Source organism: Carcharhinus amblyrhynchos, unplaced genomic scaffold (assembly GCF_965287045.1).
Source record: "Carcharhinus amblyrhynchos unplaced genomic scaffold, sCarAmb.v2.hapA chromosome_274, whole genome shotgun sequence".
NCBI lineage: Eukaryota > Metazoa > Chordata > Chondrichthyes > Carcharhiniformes > Carcharhinidae > Carcharhinus > Carcharhinus amblyrhynchos.
In genome coordinates, this window is record NW_027650014.1 from 36574 (window position 1) to 57843 (window position 21270).

The following is a 21270-nucleotide window of genomic DNA, read 5'->3' on the forward strand; positions in this document are numbered from 1 at the left end:
TCCAGAGTCAGCCTGGTGAGGTGAAACTTTAACCCATTCTCTCTCCCGGCAGCTGCTCCCAGACCGGTTGAAAAGTTCCAGCGCGTTCCGGCCTTTATTGCAGGTTGCCAGTGGCTGCAGGGTTTTGCCAGTTTCAGAATCAGAAACATTGCCTTGGTGCTGGCACTAGGCCAGCAGCGCCTGACAAGATGGAAGCCAGGGCTGACATTCGATACCCTTCTCCTTTTAACTTGTACAGCTGTCGGCAGTGGAAATATGCAGCACTTTCTGGAGATATTACATTTGATACAATGCATGCAATGGCTTGATGAGAAATACTATTTCTCTTAGGCTCTTAAATTACAAAGCCCGCTTGACATCATAAACAACCCTTGGCATGGCATTGCTTACCTCAGCAAACTGAATCATTAATCTCAAACTCTTACTGAGAGAAAACAACTCACTCAGTGAGAAGATTGGAGGTGGGTGAAGCAGCCTAAACCAGAGAGAGCAACTTCATCAGAGAGATATCCAGCAGGAAACAGGCCCTTCGGCCCAACTCGTCTATACCAACCAGGTTTCCATAACTGAACTAACATTTATGTATTAGTGTCACAAGTAAGCTTACATTAACACTGCAATGAAGTTACTGCAAAAATCCCCCAGTTGCCACACTCCTGTTCAAGGACTAAGGGAAAATTTAGCACAGCCAATGCACCCTCAACCAGCATGTCTTTCAGACTGTGGGAGGAAACCCACGCAGATACAGGGAGAATGTGCAAACTCCACACAGACAGTGACCCAAGCTGGGAACTGAACCCAGGTCCCTGGCGCTGAGAGGCAGTGGTGCTAACCACTGTGCCACTGACTGCAGGTTAACATCGAGCTGGGCTGTGTAACCAGCAGTGAACAAAGAACAAAGAAAATTACAGCACAGAAACAGGCCCTTCGGCCCTCCAAGCCTGCACCAACCATGCTGCCCCGACTGAACGAAAGCCTCCTCCCCTTCCGGGGACCATATCCCTCTATTCCCATCCTATTCATGGATTTGTCCAGACGCCCCTTAAAACTCACTATCGTATCTGTCTGCTTCCACTTGGCAGCGAGTTCCAGGCACCCACCACCCTCTGTGTAAAAAAACTTGCCTCGTACATCTCCTTTAACCTCGCCCCTTAAACCTGTGCCCCCTAGGAACTGACTCTTCCACCCTGGGAAAAAAGCTTCTGACTATCCACTCTGTCCGTGCCTCTCAATCTTGTAGATGGGCCAGTGTTCGAACCAAAAAGTAGAATCTCTAGGGAGAAAAAATTTAGTGAACCCCAAGCGTGTTGTGCAAGAATAAACATTCTGGAGAAAGCCAGAATGGACGCAGCTGGCTGAATGGCCTCCCTCAAATGGTGCAACATTCTGAGACTCCACAACACGAGTCGTTTTGACATCAATAACCCAACGCAAGTGAAAAATTGCGCTTTATTTTTCCAATATGTACACACAAGTTGGATCGCAACCCATGAAGAATGCAATACATCAGTTAAAACACACTCCAGTTAGTTCAAATACACCAGTGGGACGTGCCAAAACCTTGCTGGGTTCGGTTTGGGGACGAGCTGCCACCTAGTTGCCTTTCGAGTCAGATTAGCAGGGTTTAAAAAGTGAAGGTGGAGTCAGAGCAGCATCAGTCACAGGAAGAGCCCTTAAACAAGCCCGTCTGGCTGCTGGTTTTTGCAAAGCGACTGGCATTGCTCAAGCCCCACACCAGATACCCGAGTCCATAATCTCCACTTCCCGTGCGGTACTGCAGGGAGTGCTGCACTGTTGGCAGTGCCATCTTTAGATGGAAAAACACACGGGGCCTCGATTTCTTGTACAAAAAACAACCTATGATTCAGTGTGGAAAAAACAAGAATCGGGAGGAAACTGTGCCTGAGCCAACGTTCACCCCCCTCGCACATCAATAAAACAGCTCAAAAAAGGCCAAGTGGTCACATTTCTGTTTGTGGGAGCTTGCTCTTGACAAAATGGTAGCCATGTTGTCACCATTGCAATCATGACGAGCCTTCATGAGGGATGTTGGGGCGTGCCAAGGTCAGCATCAACGTGGCTGTGTTTTTTTCCATTGGCTAGAGTGTGATTGGTGATCGCAGTGCCCGGCTGGAACTTGGCACGTGCAGGGTTGGAATGCAAGGTTGGAGAGGGGGCGAGAAGGACTAAACCACCTTCACTTAACTCAATCTGCTAACTCTGCTGCATGTGTGGGCACTGGGCAAACAGACAGACTGAGGCTTGGGTGTGACAAATCCACGTCTTTTGCCCTCCACTCCAATTCCACATGAATTCCTAAAGGAAGGGCTAACATCGAGAGGCCTTCCCATCAGCAGCTGATGCCAATATGTACGAGCCAATATGGCTTCTCTGTGGCCCCAGCATGCACTGCAGCAGCCAATAAATAAAAGAACGCCTTCAGGAGATGCGCTGAGTGTTACCTTGTTTCTAAAATGTTGGCAACTTCGGAAGGAGCACATAGCATTTTGGAAACTTGGGCAATTTTGGGAGTGGAGTCTTTGCAGGGTGGCAATGATGGAGGAAAGAGGCATTCTGGTAGTGTGTGTGAAGATGGCAGACAGAGGGGGAACAGGCATTCTGGGGGTGTGTGGGCGATGGGCCAGGGTTATGAGAATCGCCCCTTTGTAGTACGCCCTCCTGCCATATTTGCGAAAGGCCTTTCCCACCCCCACCAGAAGCCGAGGAGTGGTGCAGACCCGGCAGGTGGACAGATGCCAGCTTGCCTGCCCACCTCACCCAGCAAGACTTTGGCCAGTCAATCGAGCAGTGTGGGCCCTGTTTCTGAGGCCGTGCAGCATTCGAAATCGTATTAGCAGCATGAAGAAAACAGATTTACAAATACCGTCACCAACCACAACAGCATAGGAGGCCCCATAGAAAAATATTCAAAACGGTGAAGCTATTTGTTTATACAACAGCAGTAGTCTTCAACTGGCCTAAAGCACGTCAAAAATCAAAACACAAGCTCTACAATATCAAGTTTCACATCATAACAAAAGTATTTACAATGTAACGATTTCTATTTGCATACCGTGAGGTAATTTTTTTTAAAAAAGACAGGTGTAAGTCAGTAGTCTAGAATACAACGAGCACTTCCCTTGTGCAGTTAATGCCAATCAACTTTGGCACTTCAGTGCCAGGATGTGTTCAGCAGGTCACCACCTGCACACAGAGGGGCTGAAAGGGCACAGTTGCCATGGTAAAGCATCGGCCAACCTTTTTAACTACACGCTCATGCCAACTCAGGAAGGTGTACCAACCTCACTGCTGTGCCAACCAGGGGAGAGAAGGGAGGCTCAATAAAAGCAGAGGACCACTAAGTTCACATTTATCACTGTTGCCCCCAGTGGGTAGGCACGGTGGCACAGTGGTTAGCGCTGCTGCCTCTCAGCACCAAGGACCTGGGCTCGACTCCCGGCTCGGGTCACTGTCTGTGTGGAGTTTGCACGTTCTCCCCATGTCTGCGTGGTTTTCTCCAGGTGCTCCGGTTTCCTCCCACAGTCCAAAGGTGTGGGTTAGGTGGATTGGCCAGGCTAAATTGCCCCTCGGTGTCAGGGGGGACTAACAGCATAAATATATGGGTTATGGGGTAGGGCCTGGGTGGTATAGCTGTTGGTGCACATGTGATGGGCCAAATGGCCTCTTTCTGCACTGTTGGGATTCCATGGTAACAGAGTGATGTTTGATTGGAGATTTCCTCCTCACTCCCCAGTGATTGTATCGGCTGAGGCCTGTTGAGAGGGGTCTCGCTATGACAACGGTGCCCTTTGAAAGGTGAAGAGTAGGCCCCTCAGTGTGGCGGTCAGAAAATAAACCCGTTCAGCCATTATTCCAAAAGCAAAATCAGGAGTGACTGAGCTGCCATGTTTTGATTCTGAAGTGCCTCCAAAATGGCCGACAACTGGACAAGCCCAGCGACACTTCGTTAGGGAAACAAGGCCAGTGTTTTGATTTGAAAAAAGTCAGGCGTTGGTTCAGTCAGCAAATACACGGATGTGTTGCAGCTCAATCAGGTTTAAGGTTCAATTCTCGGTCTGCACAAGAGTTAAGATACTCTCTCAAGAGAGGCTAAAAATGGGACCATGAAGAAAGGGTGGAGAGTAACCATGCAGTTCCTCTCTCATGAGGTACATTAAAACACTTCAAAATCTGGAGTGAATTCAACAGGGGTGGGGGTTTGGGGAACAACTAGCCCAATAAACAAGTCTACATTCACCTCACATGCTAGATTTTGCAATTGCCGCCAACTAGTGATTATTTCTCCCCCCCACTCCCGAAGTATTAAGTTAAAAAAAGCCATCAACAACCACAAAAGAATGTTGCTGGGTCAGTTACGGGACAAAAAAGAACTGGCTGGGTGACAAAGGGGGAGGGGGCAGAGCAGAGACCAAAAAAATGTTCACCATTTTCCTTCCTTACCAAACTGAAGCAATGGGCCTCAGGTTTCTGGGAGGTGCCAACTGCCCCTTGTATACAATTGGAGCACTGGCGCACCACCTACCCTCCTTCAGTGCCAAGCTGTGAGGAAGACTCAAGGAACCCAGGAGGACTCGAGTGGCTGACGACGAGCACTGCAACACCTGATCCTCGCCAACCCGGGTCAACTGGCATGGAGGACTTGATCCAGATGGCATCCCAGGCTCGGCTCAGAGGGTTACTGGACCCAAAGCTCCCTGAGGAAGACGGAAACATGGCCCACGTGAGTGTTGACTACCCAACCACCGGGAGAGTAGGAGCAGCACCTTAGCCTTCTTGGAAGAGCTTCCTCCGCCTTACCCAGGCCAGTGGTTGGACCTAAACTACAGAGGGGGGCGGCTGAGGGGACAGACACACAATACCTGAACGCAGTTCCCAATTCAAACCTGCGACCTCAAACCACTTCCCTTCGGAATTTAGTCAATTTAGCCTCATTCTCTTCACACAGCCACCATTTTGGGACGACCCACAAATCGACAACAACGCACCCGGCTAAGCTACACGGACAATAGTGTGAGCATGTCATACAACTGCCCGGGCAACAGGAAAGGGGGGGGGGGGGGGGGGGGTGGGGGGGGGGCGGTGACCAGACGCTACAAACTCAAGGGTGTTGCGTACAGCCGAGGAGGCACCCAGCCAGGCTTCACGGCAGATTGCATTTTCAGTTGATAAAACTTGCCACAAATAACAATCTGAAAACCGGTTAGTCTAAAAAAAAGACGAGGGATCGGAGAGCTCAGGTTTCAATCAATTGGGCTTCTCCTGCCCCACCTAGTTGGCAATTCCATTTCGAGTACAACCAGAAACGTCCTCCTTAAAAAAAAATTACATTAATGCATAAAAACAAAGGAAACACCTTGCTGGGGAGGGGGACCCACTGTTGAAGGAACACGTCGCAATTTCAAAACAAGCTAAGTAGTTTCAAGGTTGGCGCAAAAAAAAAACCAACTTGCATTCGCTGACTCTCACCATGTCGGGAAGCCATCTTTGCTCCCTCTCCTGTCACAAAAAATTACCACTTCCTCATCAAAATACGATCCACAAGAAATTCCTAATACTTATCATGGCCTTGGTTTATATTTTCCCTCAACCCTCCCCCTCCCCATTGGCCCTCCCCCCCCACCCGCCAAATAAAACAGGATATACTTCCAGTCAACACTTCAGCAGGATTGGTTCTTTGTGTAGTGAGGTAGACTTTGGCCAAAGCGGCAGCAGGTGGTGTGTAGGTTCGATTCCCCGCAGCGCCCTGCTTCTCTCTCTCCTGCCTTCCCCCCGGCTCCTCAGATCTTGACATCTTCTTGAATGCTCAGCTGCGACAACGCTTTCTTGATGCGGAGAGCCGTCAACCGGGCGGCGCCATTGGCGTACCAGCACTCCCGCATGATCTTGGTCATGACACGTAGTGCCTGCATTCAAAAGGGGAAGTGGACAAGGGTCAGCAAGTGTCACCACGTGTAGAGTTAGCCCCCTTCTTTTTTTTTGTTTCCTCAAGAAAGTCCCACCACCACCTTCCTCGAGGCAAGAGCCACCCAGACTCAATCCCAACCAGGCTCATCTAGTTCCAGCCTGCCCACAGCACAGTCACTCTCGTAACCCAGGGAGACAGCGGCTAATTTACACACAGTAATCTGGGGCAGCACGGTGGCCCAGTGGGTTAGCACTGCTGTCTCACAGCACCAGGGACCTGGGTTCGATTCCCAGCCTTGGGTCACTGTCTGTGCGGAGTCTGCACATTCTCCCCGTGTCTGTGGGGGTTTCCTCCCCACAATCTAAGGATATGTAGGTGGATTGGCTGTGCTAAATTGTTCCTTGGATAAAAGCAAATTACTGCGGATGCTGGAATCTGGAACCAAAAGAGAAAATGCTGGAAAATCTCAGCACTCTGGCAGCATCTCTCACCCTGCAGTATAAATATCTCCCACCTTTAACTTTGACAAAGGGTCATCTGGACTCGAAATATCAGCTCTCTTCTCTCCCCACAGATGCTGCCAGGCCTGCTGAGATTTTCCAGCATTTTCTCTTTTGGTAAATTGCCCCTTAGTGTCCAAAGATGTGTCGGCTAGGTGGATTGGCCATGGTAAATTGCCCCTTAAAGCCGGGGGGGGACTAGCAGGATAAATACGTGGATAGGGCCCAGGTGGGATTGCTGTTGGTACAGACTGGATGGGTTGAATGGCCTCTCCTGCACTGTACAGAATCTATAAAACTCCCACAGTGGGGTGGCTGGAGAATGCGTCTCTGTGGATTGAGGGTTAAATGTTAGTTGGTGCCCTGGGGGAGAGCTCCGCTGTCCTTCTGAAAAACAGTGCCATCTTTGACAGCCATCCGGGAGGTTAGACGGCCCCTCAGTTTAACATCTCACCTCAGGCACCCTACCCTCCCTCAGTGTCACACCGTTGTTGAAGGGCCAATCTCAGAACTGGTGCACCATAGCAACGGAATCAATAACTCACTGCAAAGGAGGGCTTGGGTCTCAAACGGCCAAGACCTTTCAGAATAGCAGAATCCTCTCAAACAAAGTACCTACAAACTCCCTCTCCCCACCCCAAAACACACAAACCACCTTACCTCATGAGTATGCCAAATATTGGGGACATTTGGCCTCAGGTTCTGTTCACACACAACCTTCCTCATTTCCTCTATGGAGGGGTCAGAGGGCACAAGGTCAAAGTATGGCAGCTGATAATCTTCATGGATTCCTGCAGAGGGGGGGAAAGAAACGTCAATTAAAAGGAGGAACCCTCAAATTCTCAAAAGATGAAACCTTCGGAGTTGTTCTGTGAAGTAACAAGAGTTGGCATTTTGACTAACAGCCCACATGCCTATCACTATTTGCTGCGGTCAATGATAGGGGCCCAGGAGAGATTGGATTTAAAAAGTCACCATAGTCCCAGGTGACTATTGGCTGCTGTCCCCTTTGAGGGGGAGAGCTGACTAGTGGTACGGGTCACCACACCTCAGGCAAGAAGCAAGGTTGAGAATAGAATCAGAGGTTTACAGTATGGAAACAGGCCCTTCAGCCCATCTTGTCCGTACCCCCTTTTTTTTTTAAACCCCGAAGCTAATCCCAATTGCCTGCATTTGCCCATATCCCTCTATACCCATATTACCCATGTAATTATCTAAATGCTTTTTAAAAAAGATAAAACTGTACCTGCCTCTACTACTCCCTCTGGCAGCTTGTTCCAGACACTCATCACCCTCTGTGTGAAAAAATTGCCCCTTTGGGCACTTCTGTATCTCTCCCCTCTCACCTTAAACCTGTGCCCTCTAGTTTTAGACTCCCCTACCTTTGAGGGAAAAGATATTGACTATCTAACTGATCTGTGCCCCTCATTATTTTATAAACCTCTATAAGATCACCTCTCAGCCTCCTACGCTCCAGAGAAAAAAGTCCCAGTCTATCCAGCCTCTCCTTATAACTCAATCCATCAAGTCCTGGTAGCATCCTAGTAAATCTTTTCTGCACTCTCTCTAGTTTAATAATATCCTTTCTATAATAGGGTGACCAGAACTGTGCACAGTATTCCAAGTGTGGCCTCACCAATGTCTTGTACAACTTCAACAAGACGTCTCAACTCCTGTATTCAATGTTCTGACCGATGAAACCAAGCATGCCGAATGCCTTCTTCACCACTCTGTCCACCTGTGACTCCACTTTCAAGGAGCTTTGAACCTGTACCCTGAGATCTCTTTGTTCTGTAACTCTCCCCAACGCCCTACCATTAACTGAGTAAGTCCTGCCCTGATGGCCTTCACGAGTAATTTTAGCCAGTACAGGAATCGAACCCACGCTGTTAGCATTGCTCTGCATCATGGGGCAGCACAGTGGTTAGCACTGCTGCCTCAGAGCACCAGGGACCCAGGCTCGATTCCCAACTTGGGTCACTGTGCAGGGTCCACACAGACAGTCTCCCCGTGTCTGCATGGGTTTCCTCTGGGTGCTCAGGTTTCCTCCCAGTCCAAAGATGTGTAGATTAGAGGGATTGGCCACGGTAAACAGCCCCTTGGTGTCAGGGCGACTAGCTGGGTAAATACATGGGGTTAGGATCTGGGTGGGATTGTTGTGGTGCAGGCTCAATGGGCTGAATGGCCTCCTCCTGCACTGTAGGGATTCTATGATTCTACAAACCAAGTCATCCAGCCAACTGAGCTAAACCAGCCTGACAAAGATGTTGTGGACATAAGACAAAGGGAGCGTTCACCTCCTTTATTCTTTAATGCTGCACTTGTCTTGTGCCATGACACCTCCCTACGAGCCTATCGCTCAGTTAAGCATCAACCTCAGGAAGCCCAGTGGAGAACATGTCCCTATCTCATCAACGGGGATGAAGCAGAAATGGTCAAGAGCTTCAAGTTTTTAGGTGTCCAGATCACTAACCTGTCCTGGTCCCCTCCCCTATGCTGGGGGAAGAGCCCACCAATGCCTCTACTTTCTCAGAAGGCTAAGGGAATTTGGCATGTCCGCTACGACTCACACCAACTTTTATAGATGCACCATAGAAAGCATTCTTCCTGGTTGTATCACAGCTTGGTATGGGCTCCTGCTCTGCCCAAGATCGCAAGGAACTACAAAGGGTTGTGAATGTAGCCCAATCCATCACTCAAACCAGCCTCCCATCCATTGACTCTGTCTACACTTCCCACTGCCTTGGAAAAGCAGCCAGCATAATCAAGGACCCCATACACCCCGGACATTCTCTCTTCCGCCTTCTTCCATCGGAAAAAGGTACAAAAATCTGAGGTCACGTACCGACCAACTCAAGAACAGCTTCTTCCCTGCTGCTGTCAGACTTTTGAATGGGCTTACCTCACATGAAGTTGATCTTTCTCTACACCCTGTGACTGTAACACTAAATTCTGCACCCTCTCCTTCTCTATGAATGGAAGGAAGAATAACACAAGAAACAATACTTTTTTTACTGTATCCCAATACGTGACAATAATAAATCAAATCATAAGCTCAGTACCTCCTGTGGAACATCTGCGGGCAATCTCCCAGTACACCAGACCGAGAGCATAAATGTCAGCGCACTTGAAGGAATCGAAGTGTTGCATATTGATTGTCTCGTCCAGTACTTCGGGGGCCATGTACCTTCAAAGAGAACACAGAGGCAGCTCGGCAATGCAACAAGGACACAACGCACAAAAATTACAGCCAGACAGATGCAAATATCAAATTAAAAATGGTCGACCTTCCAAATGTGTCAGAACAGCAACAAGCCTCGTGGGGAAGGCTGCACAAAGCATTGGAAGCAGCTCTTCAGAAGCTGGTCTCGCCCACAGTGCGCCTCCCCCATTTCAATGTCCTTTCGCAGCGAGGGCAGGGTCGTCACATTCTTTGGGAAAGGGCAGGCTGCGGATCTTTTCTCCAGTAAAAAGATAGGATGGTGTGGCTGGCACAGCGGTTAGCACTGCTGCCTCAGCGCCAGGGACCCGGGTTCAATTCCAGCCTCGGGTGACACTCTGCGGAGACTGCACGTTCTCCCCGTGTCTGCGTGGGTTTCCTCCCACAGTCCGAAAGACGTGCTGGTTAGGGTACATTGGCCATGCTAAATTCTTCCTCAGTGTACCCAAACAGGAGTGTGGAAACTGGGGGATTTTCACAGTAACTTCATTACAGTGTTAATGCAAGCCTACTTGAGACACTGAAATAAAGCTTTAAACAAGTTGGGTTTAGTATTCTAGTAAATCACTCGTATAAATTCTCCAGAGACATTACTTCCCTTTTAACATGCAGAGACTGTGTGGATAAGAGTAAAATACTGCGGATGCTGGAATCTGAAATAAAAACAGAAAATGCTGGAAAATCTCAGCAGGTCTGACGGCATCTGTGGGGAGAGAATAAAGCCAACATTTCGAATCTGGATGACCCTTCACCAGAGTAATGAAGGGTCATCCAGACTCAAAACATTGGCTCTATTCTCTCCATGATGTGGAGATGCCGGTGTTGGACTGGGGTAAACACAGTAAGAACTCTCAACACCAGGTTAAAGTCCAACAGGTTTATTTGGTAGCACATTAGTATTCCCTCCCCACAGATGCCGTCCAATCTGCTGAGATTTTCCAGCATTTTCTGTTTCTATCCGTGCGGAGTCTGCACTTTCTCCCAGGGTGGGGATTTCCTCTGGGTGCTCTGGTTTCCACTCGCACTCCAAAGATGTGTAGGTTGGATGGATTGGCCATGTTAAATTGCCCCTTAGTGTCCAAACATGTTCAGGTTAGGTGGATCGACCATGCTAAATTGCCCCTTAAGTGCCAGGGGGATTAGTAAAGTAAGTGGGGTTACTGGAATAGAGCCTGGGTGGGATTGTTGTCGGTGCAGACTCAATGGGCCAAATGGCCTAAAATCAGCCTGATTTCTGGTTTCAGGGAGCAATAACTTTTCAGCAGTGCAATGGTTAAAAATTTAAGAAATAAATAAGCTCAAGAGCTTGTGACGTTTCTAGGTTATTGTATTTAGTGATATTGGTTTGGATTGGCTGATGGCCATACAGGTTGAGGCCTCCAAAGTAGGCCTCACTGGCTTCTTGCAAAGCTCCACTCAGAAGGATGGATAGGATAGAGGTGGAGAGACTCTTCCCGCTCAGAAAGGACAGTAGGACTAGGGGGCACAGCCTCAAGATAAAGGGGGGGGGCGGTTTAGAACTGAGTTGAGGAGGAACTTCTTCACTCAAAGGGTGGTGAATCTCTGGAATTCTCTGCCCGTTGAAGTGGTGGAGGCTGCCTCGCTAAATATTTTTAAGACGCAGGTTGATGGGTTTTTGATAAGCGAGGGGATTAAGGGTTATGGGGAGAGGGCGGGAATGTGGAACTGAGCCACGACAGATCAGCCATGATCTTATTGAATGGCGGGGCAGGCTCGAAGGGCTAGATGGCCTACTCCTGCTCCTATTTCTTATGTTCTTAAAACTCAGCAGTTTGGCAGTCCTGGGCAAATTCATCTATCGCCAATATTATTTTGTTCCTTTTGGAGCAACAGGTTATCAAAATAGAGTCAGGGTTCAATAGGGGCCATAACCACCGGTAACAACACGGCCCATTCTCCGCACGAAAGGCGGTTCCATCACCTCAACTCCAGACTGCATTCAGATCTCTAAATCCGATGGTTTATGATCTGTCATATGAGGAGAGACTAAGTCAGTTAGGATTATATTCACTGGAGTTTAGAGTGAGAGGGGATCTGATAGAAACTTAAAATTCTAACAGGGTTAGACAGGGTAGATTCAGAAAGAATGTTCCCGATGGTGGGGGAGTCCAGAACTAGAGGGTCATAGTTTGAGGATAAGGGGTAAACCTTTTAGGACTGAGGTGAGGAGAAATTTCTTCACCCAGAGGGTGGGGAATGTGTGGAATTCACTCCCACAGAAAGTAGTTGAGGCCAAAACGTTGAGAGATTTCAGGAAGAAATTAGATATCGCTCTTGGGGCTAAAGGGATCGAGGGATATGGGGGGGCGGGGGGGTGCGTAGAATCAGGATATTGAATTTGATGATCAGCCATGATCGTAAATGAATGGCAGGGCAGGCTCGAAGGGCTGAGTGGCCTCCTCCCACTTCTAGTTTCTATAGCTCACCACCCCATCCGTTGTGTCAGGCCTACGGAGGAGTTACCATGGCAACATGTGGTGCCCAATGCAATTCCTGCCACCAATAAAAAGGTCTTCTCCACCACCCCTTCCTCCCCAAATACTGAAATATAAAATGGGGAATGGGATGTTTTGCTATTCGTCAGCGGGCAAAGCTCACACAGATAGCGGGGATGAACACAATTGAATTGGTACCGTTTTGTGCCCACTCTCTGATTGGGCGCTATGTCGATGGTGTCAGTTAGCGAATCATGCCGGACAGCCAGTCCCAGGTCAGCAATCGCACACGTGCCGTTCTTCTTCACCAAGATATTTTTGGACTTCAAGTCTCGATGGGCAATGCCAGGCTTACCTGAAAAGACACAAAGCAACATTCAAATCAGGGCAGGAGACGGCTGTTCGGCCCATCGAGCCCGCAGGCTGTAATCCCACCCAGGGCCGTATCCCCATCACCCCACGTTTACCCCCGACACTAAGGGGCCAATCCCCCTAACCTACAAATCTTTCGATTGTGGGAGGAAACAAGAGCACCTGGAGGAAACCCACGCAGACATGGGGAGAATGTGCAAACGCCACACAGACAGTGACCCAAGGCCGGGAATCAAACCCCAGTCCCTGGCAGCAATGCCATCGTCCTTACAATCCAGCACTTTGGCCTATGAGGTGATGGGGCCAGAGTCCAGTTTTGGGGGATGTCCACTCCTGTGAAGCAATGCTTCCATCCAGCAAAAGGTGCTATACCAATGCGTGTTGCTGTTAAGCTGATTATCCCCTCAGCCCCCCCACCATCCTGCCAGTTTTCTCCTCCCTCCCTTCACTCTGCCTGCAGAGCAGTGCTAGTTAAAACAGAAAGGGCCAGGAGCTGCGAGAAACACCCACTTATTGGCTATAAAAATCCAAGTTCAAAGCCAACAGACTGGCTCCAGAGGAAGTCAGACATCTGTCTTTGGCACCAAAACCTTTTGACACCAGTCGATGGGACACTGGCTGCTGACAGCAACAAAGGCAAAAGCTTTTAAAACAGCTTTTGCGGTGATCAAACAGCAAATGCATTAACAGCGCATCCTGTGTGAAAGAGGATCTGTGTGTGTTTTGGGAAGGAAATACACCTCAGGAGCTATTACTGATCAATCGCTCCCTTCAGGTGCGGGGCGGGGGTAACGGATGCTCATTCTCCACTGCGGGAAGCGGCTACTGCTTTAGGACAATTTTCTCCCGCACATCATTCAGCCCTGCTATCTGCTCAGAAATTTCCCCCTCTCTCTGCTCAGCTGACACGCCCCGAGGAGTTTTGCAGGAAATCAGAATCGATGACACTAAACTGAACCGGGTCCCAGCCATATAAATACTACAGCGACAGGAGCCGGTCAGAGGCTGGGAATCCTGCAGGAGGTGAGTTACTGACTTCCCCCCCCCACCAAAAGGCTGCCCACTATTCATACCCATTGTTAACCCTTAACCACCATCTACAAGGCACAAGTCAGGAGTGTGATGGAATACTCCCCACTTGCCTGGATGGGAGCAGCTCCAACAACACTCAAGAAGCTCGACACCATCCAGGACAAAGCAGCCCCGCTTTATTGACCCCCCCATCCACAAACATTCACTCCCTCCACCACCAACGCTCAGTAGCAGCCGTGTGTACCATCTACAAGATGCACTGCAGCAACTCACCAAGGCTCCTTAGACAGCACCTTCCAAACCCACCACCACTTCCATCTAGAAGGACAAGGGCAGCAGATACCTGGGAACACCACCACCTGCAAGTTCCCCTCCAAGTCACTCACCATCCTGACTTGGAAATATATCGGCTGTTCCTTCACTGTCACTGGGTCAAAATCCTGGAACTCCCTCCCTAACAGCACTGTGGGTGTACCTACACCACATGGACTGCAGTGGGTGGGGACTAAGTGTTGGCACGATAACAATGCAGAGTTTAGAATTTACAGCACAGATTCAGGCCACTCGGTCCAACACATCTGTATGGTGTTTAAGTTTATTTATTAGTGTCACAAGTAGGCTTACATTAACACTGCAATGAAGCTACTGTGAAAATCCCTTAGTTGCCGCACTATTGTTCAGGTACACTGAGGGAGAATTTAGCATGGCCAATCCACCCTAACCAGCACGTCTTCTGGACTGTGCAAGGAAACTGGAGCACCTGGAGGAAACCCACGCAGACACAGAGAATGCGCAATCTCCACACAGACAGAGACCCAAGGCTGGGAATTGAACCTGGGTTCCTGGTGCTGTGAGGCACCAGTGCCAACCACTGTGCCACCTCAGAACGTGGAACTTGCTACCAACCGGCAAAGCATTTGAGGGAAAGCTAGAGAAATGCATGAGAATAACTTGACAGGATGGAATGTGGGAGGTAGGAAGAGGCTCGAGGAACAGAGTGGCACAGTGGGTTAGCACTGCTGCCTCACAGCACCAGGGTCTTGGGTTCAATTCCTGGCTTGAGTTACTGTGTGGAGATTACACATTCTTCCCGTGTCTGCGTGGGTTTCCTCCCACAGTCTGGGAGACTTGCTGGTTAGGGCACATTGGGCTGTGCTAAATTCTCCCTCAGTGTAACCCGAACAGGAGTGTGGGTGACTAGGGGAAATTCACAGTAACTTCATTGCAGTATTAATGTAAGCCTACTTGTGACTAATAAGTAAACTTTAGCTGCCCCGAGTAAAGAAGCTTAAGCACATTAATGCTTTCCTGTTGTGTAATCACATGTCTGTGCAGGAGGGGGAAGGAGTGAAAGAGAGAATTTAATCCCCTGATTTACAGCGATGTTAAATCCGTGTATGGTGAGTTGCTCATCAGGCTCGACTATTAATCACCACAACCTGGGCTGGTATGGACTCTCGTGATCTCACTCAGATCGACGCTCGCTAGATTGGGTCCCTCCTTCAAGAGGGACTTTCCTGGCACTTTATCATCCCATCGCTGTCTAATCGCGTGGGTGATTCACTAACCGAGGGAGACTCCCCAAGAGAGGGCCAGCGCCCAGGCAAGGTGGCCCACTGATCGCGCCTCCCACCTGAGGAATGGAGACAGCATATCCAGTACAGATACCGTGCCAGCGTTCATCTCAGCCGGCAGGTTACACAGCGTGTTCCAGCCCCTCCCTCCACTTCCTGTCAGACGCCTGCTACAATCAGTGACACTCTCACAAGGAGCTTGTTTCTGTTTACAGAAAAACTTGCATTTCATAGAATCGCTACAGTGCAGGAGGCTGCCATTCAGCCCATCGAGCCTGCACCAACAACAATCCCACCCAGGCCCTATTCCCATAACCCCACATATTTACCCTGCCACGAAGGGGCAATTTAGCACGGCCAAACCACCTAACCTGCGCATCTTTGGAGTGTGGGAGGAAACTGGAGCACTCAGAGGAAACCTACGCAGACACAGGGAGAATGTGCAAACTCCACCCAGACAGTGACCCAAGCCAGGAGGGGGTGTAGGGGGCTGGAGGAGATTACAGAGATAGGGAGGGGTGTGTAGGAGGACTGGAGGGGGTTACAGAGATAGTAGACCACAGAGGGAGGGTTTGTACACATGGGGCGTCAGCCTCTCAGACACTGAGCTACACACTAGCGTGCAGTCGGGACTTCCTGCTCCGGCACCAGTCCCTCTGGGTGTTCCTGCTCCAATTCCTCATCTCTGTTCTGTCCCACGACTAGGTGTCATATGCTGCCCGACTCCCCACCCGCAAAGTGGGAACACTCCCACACAAAAGGTGATTGAGTATTTCAGTTGTTGTTGTATTCCAGCCCCTGCCCCCAGTGGCACGGTCACAGGCCCCTGCTCCCATCCTGGGGTTTCCATTGGCCAAGGGAAAGGGCTCTGCCACTAACAGAAGGATACCAAGCTCGCAAACATCCGGAGCCGCCTCACGGAAATTTCCGGAGTCCAGATAGAAACAGCGACCTTTTCAGGATGGGCCATTTTGACTCATTGCTGAACACGGGTGTTGTGAAGTACTTCACTGCTCTCCCACAGGCCCACACACGCACAACTCTTAACAGGAGAGCAGCCAGGACTTACCCTGAGTGCCCACGATCTCCATGTGCAGGTGTGCCAAGCCGCTGACTGCCGAGAGTGCCAGTTTGATCAGCCCTTCGACTGTGACTGTGTATCTATTCAGGTAGTCGAAGAGGGAGCCGTGCTCGTGGTAGTCTGACACTAACCATAGCTGCGTCCACGTCCCGTTATCTGACATGGGGGGGAGGGGGGGGGGGAAGAAGAGAAAGAAGGTTAAAACAAATGTTTCAGCGAGCCTCGTCTCACCAGACTGCATATTCTCTCCCCCCCCTTGATAGCTCTTAAACCAAACACCGAGGTCTCTTGATTTTCATTGCTGCGCCTTTCACCAGAGCGCGAGAAAACTCCAGTGCAGCCATGATGGGCTAAATGGCCTCCTTCAGCACTGTAATAATTGTCAATTGCCCACCTAAAGAGCTCTCTTCCCCTTTCATCAGCAAATCCCAACAATGCAGGAGACCATTCAGTCCATCTGCACTGGCTCTTCAACACAGCACCTTACCCAGGCCCACCCCTCTGCCCTATCCCTGTAACCCCACCTATTTACCCCACTAATCTCCCAAACCTACACATCTTTGGACACTAAGGGACAATTTAGCATGGCCAATCCACCTAATCTGCACATCTTTGGACATTAAGGGGCAATTTGGCATTGACAACCTATGCAACCAGCACGTCTTTCAGACTGTGGGAGGAAATCCACGCAGACACGGTGAGAATATGCAGACTCCGCACAGTGACCCGAGCTGAGAATCGAACCCAGGTTTCTGGCACTGTGAGGTAACACTGCTAACCACTGTGCTGCCCCTCTGACTCAGGCCCGCTAGACCTGGACAACATCCTCAGGAGTCTTCGAATGACAGCTCGTTTTATGTGGGTGCTCCAGAGAGCCGGAAAGGAGCCGCTGTGCCAGGGGCTTGACTCTTACTTTTGACAATTGCATCAACCAATGGGAGGCCAAGAGCACGTATGATGACCATTCTGTCCATCACAGGTCTTGATGCAAGGACCTGAATCCCTCCCCTCCCCAAATCAGGCAGAGAGCTCCAGGAGTGCCAATCTCAGGGCACACCATTGCCGACGTTACGCAAACCAAAAGGGAAAAAAACCAGGGTCGTCATACCTTTATTGTCCGCGGCGATGAACCCCAAAATATTCTCATGACGCAGCATGACTGTCTGGTAGATCTCCGCCTCCCTGAACCATGAGCGCTCTTCCCGCGAGGAGAAGATCTTCACAGCGATGTCGCCGCCCCTCCATTTTCCACGCCACACTTCCCCAAAGCGGCCTTTGCCGATTATCTCCTGAAGGACAATGGTCCTCGCGATGGTCCGTTGTACAAACAGCGGCAAGCCTACGGGAAGAACAACCATCCCCCGTTAATCCCTGCACAACACATCGCCAATCTTGGAGTGAGCAACGGGTGACAATTCTGTCGAATTAAGCTAGCAACCATGGCACGTGGGCATTACTACTCAAGGCCATTGGCAGCAGCAGGCATCAGGGAAACACTCTGCCAAATTGCCCACAACAAGGGCTCTCAAATGTGAACGGAGACAAAGCAGGCACGGTGACACAGTGGGTTAGCGCTGCTGTCTCACAGCGCCAGGGACCTGGGTTCGATTCCCCGGCAGCACGGTGACACAGTGGGTTAGCGCTGCTGTCTCAGCGCCAGGGACCTGGGTTCGATTCCCCGGCAGCACGGTGACACAGTGGGTTAGCGCTGCTGTCTCACAGCGCCAGGGACCCGGGTTCGATTCCCCGGCAGCACGGTGACACAGTGGGTTAGCACTGCTGTCTCACAGCGCCAGGGACCCAGGTTCGATTTGGGCCTTGGGTGACATTCTCCCCCATGTCTGCACGGGTTTCCTCTGGGTGCTCCGGTCTCCTCCCACACTCCAAGAGATGTGTAGGTTAGGAGGACCGGCCATGCTAAATTGCCCCTTAGTGTCCAGGGATGTGAGCATATAGCTTGCTACACCTTTTTTGACAGGCAATGGGTTGACTGCATGAATGAGTAACTTCAGGAGGCGGCAAGGTGGGTGGAATACGTTACACTCCAGTGATGGCACCTACAATTGCACCTTTGTTTAATCAAACCGATGGTGAAGATGGAAGGGAATACCTAAATCCCAGGGGATTTGATCAAGTGGATCAGTTGGCCATCCCCTGACCACAGCGGCCTGGCCTCTCCTTACCAGATCCAGATCCTGAGGTAGTCATATCAAACATCAGGTCCTTCAGCGACTTCCCCTCAGAGATGTACATGTGGTCACAGGATGGCTCCTCCATGTCCAGCTGGTTACGATCATGGTAGGCCCGCTGGTGATGGTAATGGCACAGGAACACAGTCACCATCAGTATGACGCACAGGAGAAACACCGGCCCAGCAATCACCGCTGCCAGTTCCACAGGGCCCCAACCGTCAAACACATCGTCTTTTGGACCTGATGTGGGAGGGGGAGAGGAAAGAAAAAGAAGGCCATTAATACAATCAAATGTTTAAAAAGAATAGAAAATGGCTGCTCAAGTCATTAATCTTCAAAACGGACCATTTTTCCTCACTCGGTTTCTCTGAGGCAAGTTGAGAATCAACAATAGGCCCTCTTATTGTCACTTAGTCCGTCCCATTGTGCCAATCTCCCATGTTGACATGGGAAGCCTGCTCCTCGGCCTACTCAAAAGGCTTTTCCGGCCTATTGAGGCAGCTGCCATGGAGACCAGAGTTAAATTGCACTTTTTAAAACAGAAATCACTCAAATGTTCAGAGTGCCAATCAGGCTATTTTTTTTTGAAAAGCTGCCCCAAGTGCAAACGGTTTTCAGCATCCAAGATCTGGCCCAACCGGAGAGATAGCTTGCCAAACTTGCTTGGGCAAGTGGAAACACTCACACCAAAAAGGGCCACTTGCCAGCGACTTCAAGCAAGCAAATGCCCAGTGTTGGACTGTGACGCTGCCCAAAATGGAGTAGGCCGTGGACATTCTCAGAACACGCCAAGAAGGATCGCACCAAGGGACCTTAAAGTATTGCCATCAGGAGAAAGAGAGCTGGAAAGCACTTCATTTACAAGAAACACAAGTTGCAGAGGAACATGGAACTGAGTCCACTTACTTACCCCTCTCGAGATGAGGTGGTTTCCAGGGTGGCCCAAGTGTAGGTGGGGCAGCGTGCCTGTCCTTCAACAAAACTTGCCGAGGGAGGCCCACAGTCGAGGGTCAGCAACTCCAAAGCCACCATGCTGGGGAACGGTGGTTAGCACTGTTGCCTCACAGCGCCAGGGACCCGGATTCAATCCCTGGCTTGGGTCACTGTCAATGTGGAGTTTGCATGTTCTCCCCGTGTCTGCGTGGGTTTCCTCCGGGTGTTCTGGTTCCCTCCCACAGTTCAAAATATGTGCACGTTAGGTGGATTGGCCATGCTAAATTTTCCCTCAGTGTGGCGACTTGGGGATTTTCACAGTAACTTCACGTTAGTCTACTTGTGACACCAATAATAAACAAACCTTAATCATCGCAACATACGAGAATTGGAGAAGCTTCAGTCATTGTGGGGAAATAAACACCCACAGGGAGGCAGCTCCAAACATTGCTTCAATGCGGGCAGCTTGGCATTTGCGCACGTTCAGTACAGCACAGGCCCGGAGGCATCGCGACAAGAGAGTTTCAATTCAGAGCAGCAGGTCCAACTGAGTAGAGGAGGAAATGGTGGTTTTGCATCCACATTGCCCCACTGTCCCTACCCCACAGGGCTGTTAAAGCAAGCAACGGGCAAAAAAGGTCAGGGAGTGAGCAGTAATGCATGTTTACCAATGATTGTCAGCAGGGCCTGGTACTGTCAGCGCCTCCTCCTCAGAACTGCTGTACCCCAGTCAGATTTGAACAGTCTGGGGCCTAGGTGTCCGCTAAGGGCCCCGTTACCAACATCCTCATCCCAACACCACAGCATGTTGGCATCCGTAAGGTGAGAGGCAAGCAAAACAAGCAGAACATGGGAGGTAAACTTCTAACACCCTGCCCTGACTCCATGGCAACCACCTGCAGGGTCCACAGAGAGACAAGTTTGTTATTCCCTGTCAGAAACCAGATTGGTCTCCCAAATCTTGGCCCAGGAAACAATAAAAAAGGATTCCCATCAAGCCTTGCAGATTATCGCAGTTCTGGCCAGTTTGCATTGGGGAGGAATGTGCTGTCCCTCTGCAGTGCAGGCACAGACGATGCCTTTATTTAGCGCCTGGCCCCTCTTCAGGGCTTCCCGCAGCACGGCCAGCGAAGGCATTTGCAGTAACAGGTACAGATGGTGATTTTGCGCACAGTTAAGGTTTCTCCAGCAGCATTGAGTGAGGGGAAAAAAGGTGTTGGCCAGAACAGGAGCTCATTTCCCTGGATTAGCGCTTCTTAAAATAGTGCATTCATACGCCTCAGAACTATTGAAACAAGCCATGGCAGCCCTCAATTCCGTGTCTGAGTCTTCTTGGACCCGAATGCAGTTCAGGCTCAACAAACCGAAGCACGTCTGAAGCTTTCGGAGCCTCATTGTAGTGGTGTCATGATGAGAGTTCACAGAGTTCGATGGAAGCACAGGGCTTGGATGCAGAGCAAAGCTCTCAAAGCTGCCTCCATAAAATGTCTCAGAATGCAACCATGCCTGAACACCATACTTTTTCCTGGTTTCTGTTGGCCAGATTTCCAAATTCAGCGTGTATTAGTCTTGTACAGTGGTGTTCACTCAAAACCCAACAAATTCCTCATCTGGAATTCTTTTTAAAATTCACTCATGAGACCTGGGCATAGCTGGCTGGCCAGTGTTTATTGCCCATCCCTAGTTGCCCCCAGCAACAACAGAGTGGCTTGCTAGACCATTTCAGAGGGCAGTTGAGAGTCAACCACATTGCTGTGGTTCTGGAGTCACATGTAGGCCAGACTAGGTAAGGACAGCAGATTTCCTTCCCTAAAGAACATTAGGTGACCCAGATGGGTTTTTCCGACAATCGATAATGGTTTCGGGGTCATCATCGGAGAGAATCATAGAATCCCTACAGTGCAGGAGGCCATTTGGCCCATCAAGCCTGCACCGGCAAGAATCCAAACCCAGGCCCTAATCCACGTAACCCCATGTATTAACC

The 21270-nt window shown here is 50.0% G+C and overlaps 1 protein-coding gene across 3 annotated transcripts in view; it reads right to left on the reverse strand.

Annotated features, from left to right (window-relative positions):
- Window positions 1–1431: 1431 nt before the first annotated feature.
- The window catches only part of LOC145338970 (activin receptor type-1B), a 68908-nt gene continuing 49069 nt past the window's right edge, over window positions 1432–21270 (reverse strand). For 2 of the 3 annotated variants that reach the window (XM_080183382.1, XM_080183381.1), the window contains 7 exons: window positions 18345–18593; window positions 17270–17500; window positions 16150–16317; window positions 12301–12457; window positions 9489–9613; window positions 7087–7217; window positions 1432–5924 (listed from right to left, as the gene is read on the reverse strand). In XM_080183382.1, the coding sequence (XP_080039508.1) occupies window positions 5799–5924; window positions 7087–7217; window positions 9489–9613; window positions 12301–12457; window positions 16150–16317; window positions 17270–17500; window positions 18345–18593 (1187 nt within the window). In that variant the 3' untranslated portion in view covers window positions 1432–5798. Of the gene's footprint in view, window positions 5925–7086; window positions 7218–9488; window positions 9614–12300; window positions 12458–16149; window positions 16318–17269; window positions 17501–18344; window positions 18594–19263; window positions 19384–21270 lie in introns of those variants that run through there. The other variant, XM_080183383.1, reaches the window with a different exon arrangement.